This window comes from Lathamus discolor, chromosome 2, assembly GCF_037157495.1.
Source record: "Lathamus discolor isolate bLatDis1 chromosome 2, bLatDis1.hap1, whole genome shotgun sequence".
Classification (NCBI taxonomy): Eukaryota; Metazoa; Chordata; class Aves; order Psittaciformes; family Psittacidae; genus Lathamus; species Lathamus discolor.
The window spans coordinates 35,418,645-35,431,256 of record NC_088885.1 but is presented as its reverse complement, the minus strand read 5'-3'; the positions used below and the strand labels follow the sequence as shown (position 1 = coordinate 35,431,256).

The 12,612-nt window shown below is 37.8% G+C and overlaps 1 protein-coding gene across 3 annotated transcripts in view; it reads left to right on the top strand.

Annotated features, from left to right (window-relative positions):
• ANKIB1 (ankyrin repeat and IBR domain containing 1) overlaps nucleotides 1-12,612 on the top strand; it is a 95,521-nt gene that overhangs the window by 65,194 nt on the left and 17,715 nt on the right. For all 3 annotated transcript variants that reach the window (XM_065666380.1, XM_065666382.1, XM_065666379.1), the window contains exons 6-9: nucleotides 2,718-2,926; nucleotides 5,195-5,283; nucleotides 6,532-6,676; nucleotides 8,067-8,233. In XM_065666380.1, the coding sequence (XP_065522452.1) occupies nucleotides 2,718-2,926; nucleotides 5,195-5,283; nucleotides 6,532-6,676; nucleotides 8,067-8,233 (610 nt within the window). The remainder of the gene's footprint in view (nucleotides 1-2,717; nucleotides 2,927-5,194; nucleotides 5,284-6,531; nucleotides 6,677-8,066; nucleotides 8,234-12,612) is intronic.

The following is a 12,612-nucleotide window of genomic DNA, read 5'->3' as shown; positions in this document are numbered from 1 at the left end:
TATACTTTTCCATGTATTTGTCTGTGAGTACTTTAATTTCACTGAAATCAGTCTGTGCTCTTGTCATGTAATTTAAACTGGGGTTGTCAGAATGGGGATATACTGAACTCAGTGTGTTCACTCCAGACAAAAGTATCTCTGAAACCCAGTGGAAGCTTTTTAGGCTTTGATTCAGTGATTCAAAACTTACGCTTGCTGAAGCATCTACATTGTTACTGTATGCCAAAGGAACTACTCAGGCATCTAGTGGTTTGCATGCTCATCACTGTATTGCTGGGTTAAGCTCTCATACACTATTATTTTTGTGTTCTCCTTGTTAAAATAACAGGGAGAGGGAAAAGTGAAATAGGAAAACATTATTTTATACCCACAACATTTGGCAGACTTTCACAAGGATGTATGGTACCTGAAACTTACCTCTTTTTACATTACTTTCAATAGCTGGTATTTGTGTTTCTTCTAACATTGAATTAAGTCAATGTGAACTTATGCCACTCTGATGGTATTTAAGGCACAGTCTTTGCGTATGTTTTTAAACACTGATTATTTGTTTATTTTTATAATGTATTTATAATGTGTGCAATATTTGAATGCTATTTTTGATTCTCAAAATACTCTTGCTAAGGCTGCATATTACTAAGCATTTTGCTAAGTGGGTAGGCAGATTGTGTAACCTGTGCAGATACTTTGAAGAGGAAAATTATGGCAATGCTGTTCAAACTTGCAGCACCAGCCTGTGGTTAAGTCCGAAGGCAGCAAGGTTGATGGAAACTGTGGAGAAATGTCTGCCAGCATCTAGCAAGCAGGGATTGAAAGTTGAGAAGAAACCAGTCTGTGTTAGAAAGGTCATTCTACTGGTGTTGCCCTAGTGATGTAGCGGTAGCTTAATGCAATTGGCCAGTATGGAGAAAAAAGCACAGACAATTTGCAAGTCATGAGAAAGTCAACAATTTTGCCTGTAGCTGTAGTCATACAGTGGAAATTATTCAAAGAGAATTTATTTTATTTGAAATGAAGACATAGAATTGGTTCAGTCTAGTAAAGGGAATAATTGAGCTATTTACAAAGGCTTAGACAGCTGGGAAACGTCAAATGGCAAATGTAATGTTTTTGCATTAAATCTTGAAATTCATAAATGTGAAATCTTATCTTAATGTATGAAAAACATGTTTTAAATTCTTGTAAAGATCATTCTTCTTTACTACTTTTAATAGTTAACAGATGTGTAGTATTTAATCCAACAACCTTTACTTTCTTTCATAGTACAACTATAACAATTTACTGAGACAGGCTGTAAGAGCTGAGTTTTCCTCTTTTTTTCGTTTTTTCACTTAGGAGACAGAAGCATGCAGAGTTAGAGCCAAGGTTAAAAACCGTTGTTATGGCAGTCAAATGCTAATAAAAATATGTAGATATGTTCAGGGTCTGCATCTTTAAACAAATTAAATTAAACTAAGCCACGATATGTGTTAGCTTAAGTAAGCACCTGATCACTAAATCATCTCCAGGTCAAAGGCATTTTTTCGTATTTGGAGACAGTAGATTTTAGTGTGATAGAAACCATTATTTGGCAGAGGCAGTATATTTATGAAGTTCAGTGATTAGAATATGTTTGTTGTGGGTTTTTTCCCCCAGCATTAATACAGCACCGGAATACAATATATCTTTTTTTACCAAATCTAAAATTCAACAAAAGTAGGACAGATCATTTGGTTAATAACATTGAGTTTCCCATGGAAGTAGCTAACATTAAAAAACCCCAACAAGAAAAAATTGGCAAATTTCTCTTTTCTTCTGAAATTCTAGTTCACCTGAATTCTAGTTCACCATAGTGTTGATAGTCTTAGATTCAAATGCATGTAGGAATTTGATAGATTTACATTTAAATGAAAACTTTCAAGTATTTTTAATAGAAAAAATCACTATTCCTAAGATAGCTTTAGTATTCCTATTAAGAATCAGAAACAGAAAACATTTCAAACAATAATTAAGAAAAATTTTATTTTATTCTAAGATCTGCGTAATAAAATTTGTTTCAGTAGTTCTTTTTTGTATATAAGCAGGCAATGTTAATTATGAATAAAAAAATCATTCACTAACAGTTACAGAATTAAAATGGAATAAGAATTTAAGAATATACGAAATATTGGGTGAAGGGTTCCCCCCAAAAATACATCACTTGTGCTATAAACACTTGTAACTCATTAGGTCGCAGATCTTCTTGTAATCCAGTTGTATATTGGTCTTTTTCCTATGTTTATAGCACTTCGCTTCATCTTCTTAACGAAGCACAAGTGAATCCATATTGAACAATTACTTTTTTCATAGAAAGTTAAAATATTAAGAATTCTGTGGTGCAAGGGCTGTTATACTTTGATCTGTGTTTGCAGGTCACTGCAGTTCTGGTTTCTGATTGAGTCTCCCAGCTACTACAATTGCTGTAAATAAATTATAAAAATAATTTTACTTAAGACAGATATTACAGGGAAAGCAGATGCTTACAGTTCATTTATTTACATAAATACATTGCATTATGTGTTATCTTGGAATGTGTTCTGTAAAACTTAATGCCTAAAGTTCCATTCACTTACACTTTTTCATATTTTTTTCTACATTTTTTAGCTTAATGTTTATATTTCGTTTAGAGGGTGCAGTTACAAAATGTATTTCAAACATTACCAGATGCATAATGTCCTCTATCTGTATCTTTATTGAAGACTGGGACAGGGAGAAGTTACTTGAAGCATGGATGTCTAATCCAGAGAACTGCTGCCAGCGTTCAGGGGTTCAGATGCCAACTCCTCCTCCAAGTGGATATAATGCCTGGGATACACTCCCTTCTCCACGAACTCCACGCACTACTCGCTCTTCTGTAACTTCCCCTGATGAAATCACCCCCTCGCCAGGAGACATTGAGACAGCTGTGGTAAGGTTATAAATAGGTCTGAAACTAGTAGGACAGAAGAGCTTATTTCTCATCATAGCACACCTGTGTGGACAGGAGGGCTGCATTGTGGTCTCATTCTGAAAATACATTTGTAAAGCTGTAAGGTGTGTTGCTTTTTCCAGAAGTGGTGAACAGAGAAGTTGATACCTTACACATTCTATATAATAACACAATTGAGCATCTGGCTACTAAAAAGCACTCTGTTTTCACAATGGCTGTCACTCACAAAGTAGGATTTTAGCCAGCCACAGTCACATCAAGTGCATTTGGCTCTTTTGAGCTTCTCTTCTCATCTCATACTTACGAAGATGTTCACTCTCATTGTATCCATTTCCCTGAATGTACTTAGTGCTGTGAACCCTGCCTTTTGAAAATTTTTTCTTTAGAAAACAAAATTCTCTTTGTCTGCATTTTGAAATGTCAGCCCACTAGTGTACTGAAGGCTTATAATTACTTTTACTATGTGTGGGCTGCTTCAAGCGGTTTACAAGGCTATTGCAAATTTGAAATATGAAAGCGCCTTTCATTAAAATCAGTGTGGTTCTTTTGGAAGACAGAGTTCTCTTTTTAATAATCTGCAGCTGCAGCATTATAAAACTTTTGCTCCATGACCTAAGCATTTTTCTAGAATATTATACAGTCTTACAAATGGATCATCCCTAGATCTCACATTAAAATTAAGATTTTGCCTTCCTGCATGAAATCTTTCATATCTTTAATTACAAAATGCTGGGAAAGAAGCTGTATATCATATATTTATTTACATTAGCAGTTAAAATATTGTCCAGGAATATTTCTTAATTAAAATGCATAATGAAAGATTACATGTCTTCACTTCTACATTGTATGTTTTGGTTTTCATTGGTGGTCCATGTGCCAGGAATGCAGGTTTGGATAATGATGAACATTCTAGATCTGGCATGTCTAAGTCAGAATACAGAGTTACACATTTAGGGTTGCTGTTAGTTTAAAAATCTTATAAAGAACTATAAAAACAATATTTTCAAAATGTTATTTATAAAATAATACATTTTTCTGAAGTCTCTCTTCAGAAAAATTAAAACTAAAAGGACTAGGTAAAATAAAACCACCCGCTGTAAAACTTCTTTTCAGATTTTGCATTTACATCCTATCTTATAATTAAAACTGTTTCAGTAAATGTTCTGTACTTGCTATTTTGAACTCAGAGCTTCATGAAATTCCTTATTTAAAAGTTACATTTTAAATAAAATTGCAAGCTCATATCAATTTAATAATAACATCATGCATTGTCAACTTCTAGAATATTTAATTTTGGCAAGGCAGTAAGCTGAACTAACTGAACCACCAGTAAATGCCTTCATCAAGTTTCGCACTTTAGAGGCCACCCTTTTTTGTTTGGCTTTGTTTTGGTTTTAAGACAAATGTTTTTTAAACAGTGGCATACCATAGGCTATTTTTTTGAAAGTCTTGTGTCTGTTCAACATCTAATGTATTGAAAGCTGAAGTACGTTTACATAGAATCTTTGTTCTAATGGAAAGAAAAATCTGTTTGTACTACTTGAAGAATATTAATATTTATTTTCACACCTAACCACAAGCAATGAGTAGTTTGATCCCTGTGCTTTAAATGTTTTCAGAGTAAGAATCTCAATATTCAATTAAATATTCAATATTCTATAGTAACCAGTTATATAAAATTCAGCAGTTGTGTCTTCTGTTGGAATATTTGTAACTTATTCTTTATTTTGATTGAAAGTCTCAAAAATATTTAAAAAAAATAGTATTTATTGTAGATTATTACTAAAAATATTTGCTGCTGTTGCACAACCAAATTGCTCCACCTTGATTTGGACCTGATTGTGTGAGATGCTAAACATTTGCTGTAGCCTCTGTAATCTCCAAACTCAATTTCTGGCTGCCTGAAAAGCTGATGAAAGATCCAGGTCACTTTTGTTCCTAGAACTCTATCTCCAAGAGCCCAGTGCTCTGCAAGGTGAGGCACTTACTGAGCTGGAGGACTCACCCATCACTTTGGATGACAGGAAGCACACTAAAATGTGCTGTTTGATAAGGGAGGTATAGAAACCAATATACCTCATCTTTCTCAGTTTTGTGGCTCAAATAACTTTTTTTCTAATTGCAGTTAGATTTTTTCCCCTACTGAGCACTTAAGTTTTTGCTGATATTTTCCAAGGTAACATGTCCTGCTAACAATATGAAAGTCTTTAAGGTATTTCTTAACCAGAAGTATTTTTTCATCTATAGTGTGACATTTGTATGTGTAATATATCTGTATTTGAAGACCCAGTGGATATGCCTTGTGGACATGACTTCTGCAGAGCATGCTGGGAGGCGTGAGTATATGTACTTTTCTATCGTTTGAGAAACTTTCATGCTTGCCATTTTGAAGACGAAAAGTCAGAGACCATAAACAGCTAATGTTGAAGTACTGCTTGGGTTTCAGAGGTGCTGGTTAGACCCTATCAAATGTTGAAGTTGTCACTCAAAGTGTCTGATGACTGTACCACTGTATTGTCTTGTTACAGTGTCATATCAGCACAGCTAACCAAATTTATATGAACCCATTCCTCCTATGTTAAGGAAGAGCTCTTTCTCTTCCATATGAGCTTTTAGAAGGCAATTCGTTTCAAGTGGCAAGTAAAGTAATAGTCATGCTTCTGTCTTGCAAATTGTTATGCAGCAATGTAGAAGTTACCAAGAGAACACTGACATGGTGATTGTAGTTTGGGTGCTGGACTATGCATACTGTGATTTATGCATGCACTCGGAGCTACAGTTCAATGAAAAGCAAGTGTTTGCAGTGTCACATCTAGGGTGGGATTCATCTTTCTGAACCCCAAGTGGCAGTCATTTCTAACTTACTCAGAGCATAACCAGGGCTGAGTTATATTCTAAGAAATAAATCTAAGATGAGATGAATTGGTCTCTCTACCTTAACTGTTAAAGGATTCCAGGTGGCTAACTTAGAATAGCTGACTGTCTGGCCTATAGGTGATTAAAGTTAGATGAGTAGCATCGTTGATGTCAGTGGTAAGTTACAGCTTTTAAACTAAGTAGCCTTGTGCTCTGTTAGTTGAAGTCCAGCTTCCTGCAGATATCTGAGATCATTCTGTCTTGCATTCTGGTGCTTAGGGACTGTAAAGGTCTTAATTTAGAAATTTGTTTCCAAGAGCAGACCTATTTTGACTAGCACAGTTGTAAAAATTAATTGCATATCAAATTAATTATTTCCTAGATTAATTACATTTACATGTTCCATTTCTAATTTAAGTTAGAAATAATGCTTAGTTTAATTAAATGTCGCGGAGCTGTTTCTGTTAAATGGCAAGGATGGAAGCCACAAACACATAGGGCTAGGCATAGCTGATGATGCTCAATTTTGGACCATGACAGTGTTCTTTTATTTTCTTTTTTATTATGCTGTTCATCAAATCTGTAGCCCTTTTCAGCAGAAAGGAACAATTGCTATTCTTTGTTTAAAAAAGGATTAATGTGAATATCCGTAAATCTAGCATAAAGTATTTATCATATTTTAATTTTTACTTTTTATTCATGAATACTGACTGACAAAATTCTGGCAGATTTTTGAATCTGAAAATTCAGGAAGGTGAAGCTCACAACATTTTTTGCCCAGCATATGATTGTTTCCAGCTTGTGCCTGTAGACATCATAGAAAGTGTGGTTTCCAAGGAGATGGACAGAAGATACCTTCAATTTGACATTAAGGTAAATTATCAAACTGTTCTTACATTCCAGTATTTAGCACAGAAGCTTGAAGTTGCTCTTTATAAAACAATAGAGTTCAGGAGCATATCTGTAACTTTACAAGTAGAAATTCATAAATTAATATGTGTGTTGAATTACGGGCTGACTTATATGCCATAATATCAATGTTTGTTATACCACTGAGAAAAAAGAAAGAGTAATGTATTTATTCCTTAAGCACAAATGCAGTACTTTCATAATGTGTATCCTAATGCACTATTAATAAAATGATCAGATCAAACTAATGTTTGTAACAGGTCATATGAAGCTTTCCATCAACCAGCCATGTTTGTGTTGGCCATCTAAAATTTTTGAGAGCTTTTGGATTATTTGTATTACCAAGAGACTGTTTACGTGCAGAAATAGCACCTGTTTACATTTTTAAAATTTATTAGTACAAGTGAAGTAATCTTTTTCCATCCAATGCTTGATACAATAGCTATATATAGGAAGGGAAGTAGGAAAACCTTGATTTGATTTTCCAGTTTGACATTTTAGCGTGCTTGTTTCTATCATTGCAACTTGTTTTTAAAAGCAATCTTTTAATTCACATTTTTTCTTTTGTACTAGTGTAGTAATGAACTAATTTCAGTGTGCTTCTTTACAATGGTGGCAAGGCATAAGAAAGTAGAGAAATATTTCTTCATTTATGATACATTATTTTCTCTGTGTGACAGGCCTCTTTAATACATAGTAGCAGACTCTTTGCACCAGTAAGATGCAAATTAAATCACCAGATCTGATGAATCTTTTGCATCTTCGTGGCTGGTGATCAGCATAGGTTTGAAGCAAAGTAGTGAAAGTTCCTTTTTCTTCTCATTTATTAGATGTAAGTTCTACAAAAGAACACCTACTATCTTAACCAAAACAGATTGGAAGTAAATTCCTGAATTAGTCCAGTTTTGATTTCAAGTTTCTTGCAGATAGGTTATATTGTGGGATTTTTGTTCAAATCAGTAAGATTTTAATTCTTTTCAGCTACAAGAGTCAGTTTTGTTAATGAGTATATTGGTAGTGCATATGTAGTAGAAGTTTATAGTAAGCCATACCACAAAGGATTTGACTTGCACACATGGAATATTTTGTTTGGGATGTAAGTCATTTGCATCTTAGCACAAGTTGGGAGTACTGTTGTTAATTCAAATAAACAGAACATTTTTAAGGTGGAGATTAAATTATCCCCTTTGTATAATTATTTTTAAAAGCTTATCAAAGTAGCTGTAAGATTGTCCTTACGCTTCTTGGCTTTGTTCCTTCAAAGGAAGATTATGAATACAGATTGGTTTATAACAGTGATGAAATCTGATCTTATGTAGTAAAATATTTTCCTTTTTTCCCTTTTTGATCCCAGGCCTTTGTTGAAAATAATCCTGCTATTAAATGGTGTCCTATACCGGGCTGTGAAAGAGCAGTAAGGCTAACAAGACAAGGATCGAATTCAACAGGATCAGATACACTTAGCTTCCCTATGCTAAAAGCCCCTGCTGTAGATTGTGGGAAAGGACATCTTTTCTGCTGGTTGGTACTAGAAACTTGCCTACATCTACGTAAACTAACAAGTCGCTGCTATTCCAGGGATTAATTTGAAAGTCCCACTTAGTATCAAGCATGCAACAAAAGTTTGTATGGATGGTATATGACTACTATCCTGTGTCCATGCACTGAATCGCCTCATGTGCACAAATAGTTTAGTATTTTGGGGCACAACAAAGGTTTATAATACTGTCTTACTCATTACTGCCTCAGTTAGATGCAAAAAAGTGGTATGGCGTGTTGTGTTGTTCTGAGGGGGCAGAGGAGAGGTGGGATACTGGTGGAGGGATTTCTGTGTCTGCTCTGGATTGCTGTAGTATAATAGAAACACTGCACATTATGTATTACAGTACAGAAAATGAGCAATTTTTAGCTCTTTCTGAATTTTTTGTAGAATCAGGTCAAAGAAGCTGGTGTTTAAATAGAACTATGAAGGACCTTTTGCTTTATAGTTAGCTGTTCTCTTTGCAGGATCACTCCAATCATTGGTTCGCTTTAGGACCAGCACATTTTCTTTATGTTATCTTCTGTTGAATCTTAAGATGAATACAGGCTCAAGAAGGAGTAAAAAACTGTAAAATATTTAAAAAACATCCCTCAGATTGCTTACCTTCAGCACTTCCAAGGAAAGGACAACAGCAGCATCAACAAAAGCAAAAAAGTGGTTAGATAGTTTTCTGTAGTGCAGAGCAAAGCCCTGTCTTAATTCCTTAAGTTCCTGCAGTACTATAAATCAGAAAGTTTTGCTGAGGACAGCCATATTAGTCTTCCAGTACAAAAAACCCATACATGAGTGAGTTCCTCTGAAGAAAATAAAGTGTATTCCCAGTTCAGAGGGTTTTCATCATTACTGTATGTGTAAAAGGAGCTTGCATTATATCTTTAAAGTTCAGTCAACACATCACACAGTTCTATACTTACATAAGTTCTCCAAGTTTTACCCAGGTAATCTGCAGCTTAGCCATTGTAATAGCAATTGATACTGCATTCCCTAAGAGATTCACCAGAATTTATATATTAGAGTCTCACTCTGCAAGAGGCATCTCTTCAAGTGCACTTGGGAAGCCAGTTAGAGGTTGCAACAGTGTTCTGCTGGTTTGATTCAAAACTCATTATATGGTATAAATATTACCATGAGGGGAAAAAAAATCCAGAACTGCATTCTTTTTGGATGATGCTTTTCACCCTTACATGAATTTAACTTGTTGAAACTTAGTACATTTTATTAAATATATACTGCACCTTCAAATAAATCACCCTGCTGAATCATAGAGTCATAGAATAGATAGGGTTGGAAAGGACTTTTAAGATCATCCAGTTCCAACCCTGCTGCCATGGGCAGGAACACCTCACACTAAACCATGTCAACCAAGGCTCTGTCCAACCCAGCCTTGAACACCACCTGGGATGGAGCATTCACAACTTCCCTGGGCAACCCATTCCAGTGCCTCACCACCCTTACGGTAAAGAACTTCTTCCTTATATCCAATCTAAACTTCCCCTGTTTTAAGTTTTAACCCGTTACCCCTTGTCCTATCACTACAGTCCCTGATGAAGAGTCCCTCCCCAGCATCCTTATAAGCCCCCTTCAGATACTGGAAGGCTGCTATGAGGTCTCCACGCAGCCTTCTCTTCTCCAGGCTGAACAGCCCCAACTTTCTCAGCCTATCTTCATATGGGAGGTGCTCCAGTCCCCTGATCATCCTCGTGGTCCTCCTCTGGACTTGTTCCAACAGTTCCATGTCCTTTTTATGTTGAGGACACCAGCACTGCACACAATACTCCAGGTGAGGTCTCACAAGAGCAGAGTAGAGGGGCAGGATCACCTCTTTCGACCTGCTGGTCATGCTTCTTCTGATGCAGCCCAGGATACAGTTGGCTTTCTGGACTGCGAGCACACACTGAAGCCAACTCATGTTCATTTTCTCATCGACCAACACCCCCAAGTCCTTCTCCGCAGGGCTACTCTGAATCTCTTCTCTGCCCAACCTGTAGCTGTGCCTGGGATTGCTGTGACCCAGGTGTAGGACCTTGCACTTGGCTTGCTTGAAGTTAATGAGGTTGGCATCAGCCCACCTCTCAAGCGTCAAGGTCCCTCTGGATGGCATCCCTTCCCTCCAGCATATCAACCGGACCACACAGCGTGGTGTCATCGGCAAACTTGCTGAGGGCACACTCAATCCCACTGTCCATGTCAGCAATGAAGATGTTAAACAAGACCAGTCCCAACACCAATCCCCGAAGGACACCACTCATTACTGGTCTCCAGCCAGACATTGAGCCGTTGACCACAACTGTTTGTGTGCAGCCATCCAGCCAGTTCTTTATCCACCGAGTGGTCCATCCATCAAATTGATGTCTCTCCAATTTAGAGACAAGGATGTTGTGTGGGACAGTGTCAAACACTTTGCATAAGTCCAGGTAGATGTCATCAACTGCTCTACCCCTATCCGTCAGTTCCGTAGGCCCATCCTAGAAGGCCACCAAATTGGTCAGGCAGGATTTCCCCTTAGTGAAGCCACGCTGGCTGTCACCAAGCATGTTGTTGTTTTTCATGTGCCTTAGCATGCCTTCCAGGAGAATGTGCTCCAAGATTTTACCAGGCACAGAGGTGAGACTGACTGGTCTGTGGTTCCCTGCGTCATCCATTTTCCCCTTCTTGAAAATGGGGGTGATATTTCACTTTTTCCAGTCGTAAGGAACTTCACCTGACTGCCATGATTTTTCAAATATGATGGACAGTGGCTTAGCAACTTCATTTGCCAGCTCCTTCAGGACCCGTGGATGGATTCCATCAGGTCCCATGGTTTTGTGCACATTCAGGTTCTTAAGATGGCTCAAACCAGATCTTCTCCTGCAGTGGGTCCAAGGTCTTCATTCTCACAGTCCCTGCGTCTGCCTTCCAAGACTTGGGTGTTGTGGTCAGAGCATTTGCCAGTGAAGACTGAGGCAGAGAAGTCATTCAGAACCTCAGCCTTCTCCAAATCCAGGGTAGCCAGTTCTCCTGATAGCCTCTGGAGAGGGCCCACATTGTCCCTTATCTGGTTTTTATTTGCAATGTAACTATAGAATCCCTTCCTGTTATCTTTCACATCCCTAGCCAACTTTAATTCTAACTGCGCCTTAGCTTTCCTGACCTGGTCCGTAGCTTCCCAGACGACATCCCTGTATTCTTCCCAGGCTGCCTGTCCTTGCTTCCACCTTTTATAAGCCATTTTTTTTTCCTTCAAAGTTTCCTCAGCAGCTCCTTATCCATCCAAGGAGGTCTCCTGGCCCTCCTGCTGCACTTCCTTCTAGTTGGGATGCAGCACTCCTGAGCTTGGAGCAGGTGATCCTTGAGTATCAGCCAGTAGTCTTGGGCCCCCCTCCCCTCTAGGGCCATATCCCATGGAACCTTACTAAGCAGGCTCCTGAAGAGGCCAAAGTCTGCTCTTTTGAAGTCCAGGGCAGTGAGCTTGCTGCATGCTCTTCTCACTGTCCTGAGGATCTCAAATTCGACCATCTCATGATCACTACAACCAGGGCTGCCCTGGAGTGTCACATTTCCAACCAGCCCTTCCCTGTTGGTGAGCACAAGGTCAAGCATGGCACCTCTCCATGTCGGCTCCTCTATTACTTGCAGAAGGAAGTTGTCTTGCGCACAATCGAGGAACCTCCTGGATTGCTTGTGCCGGGCTGTACCATCCCTCCAGCAGATATCAGGGTGATTGAACAAGGTGGAGAACAAGGGCCTGCGAGTGTGATGCTGTTCCTATCTGTCTATAGGGTGCTTCATCCACAGGGTCCTCTTGATCAGTACTGAGGAACGCAGTCCAGGCAGGCTAAAGCTGTTAAGTGTCACAGCTGTTTGGTGTTAGTTCTCTCCATTCAGTGCTGTCAGTGAGTCTATCCAAATTACAGCTTGGTTTCATAAAGATTTATGAGCAATAGAATCAGTGCTGTTACTCTAGTAAAATGACATCCCAATATAAAAATTCCTGGTTTGGAGTGGGCTGAGGAAAGAACTTCATGAGAAGTTGTTCTTCTATGATAGTCTCTGTTATGACTATCATATAGATTCATTTAGAGATAGAGATACATGAGATATATATGTGATTGCACTTTATTAAAAATTGACAAATTTACAAATTTGAAAACATAAAAACTACAACCTTCCTCCCAGTAATAGATTAACTAATCAGCTTTTAACTTAAAACTAAGGTTTTTAAGTTAATCTTTGCTAGTTTCAGTCCTTTCTGGGATCAAAATTGTCTTAGAAGTCTTGGCTGTCTTGAAGCAAATGATTTACATGTACTGCTGACCCACAGAAGTGGAAGGTATCAGTGTTTAACCACAGCTGAGATTGCCATACAGACTCGTTCATT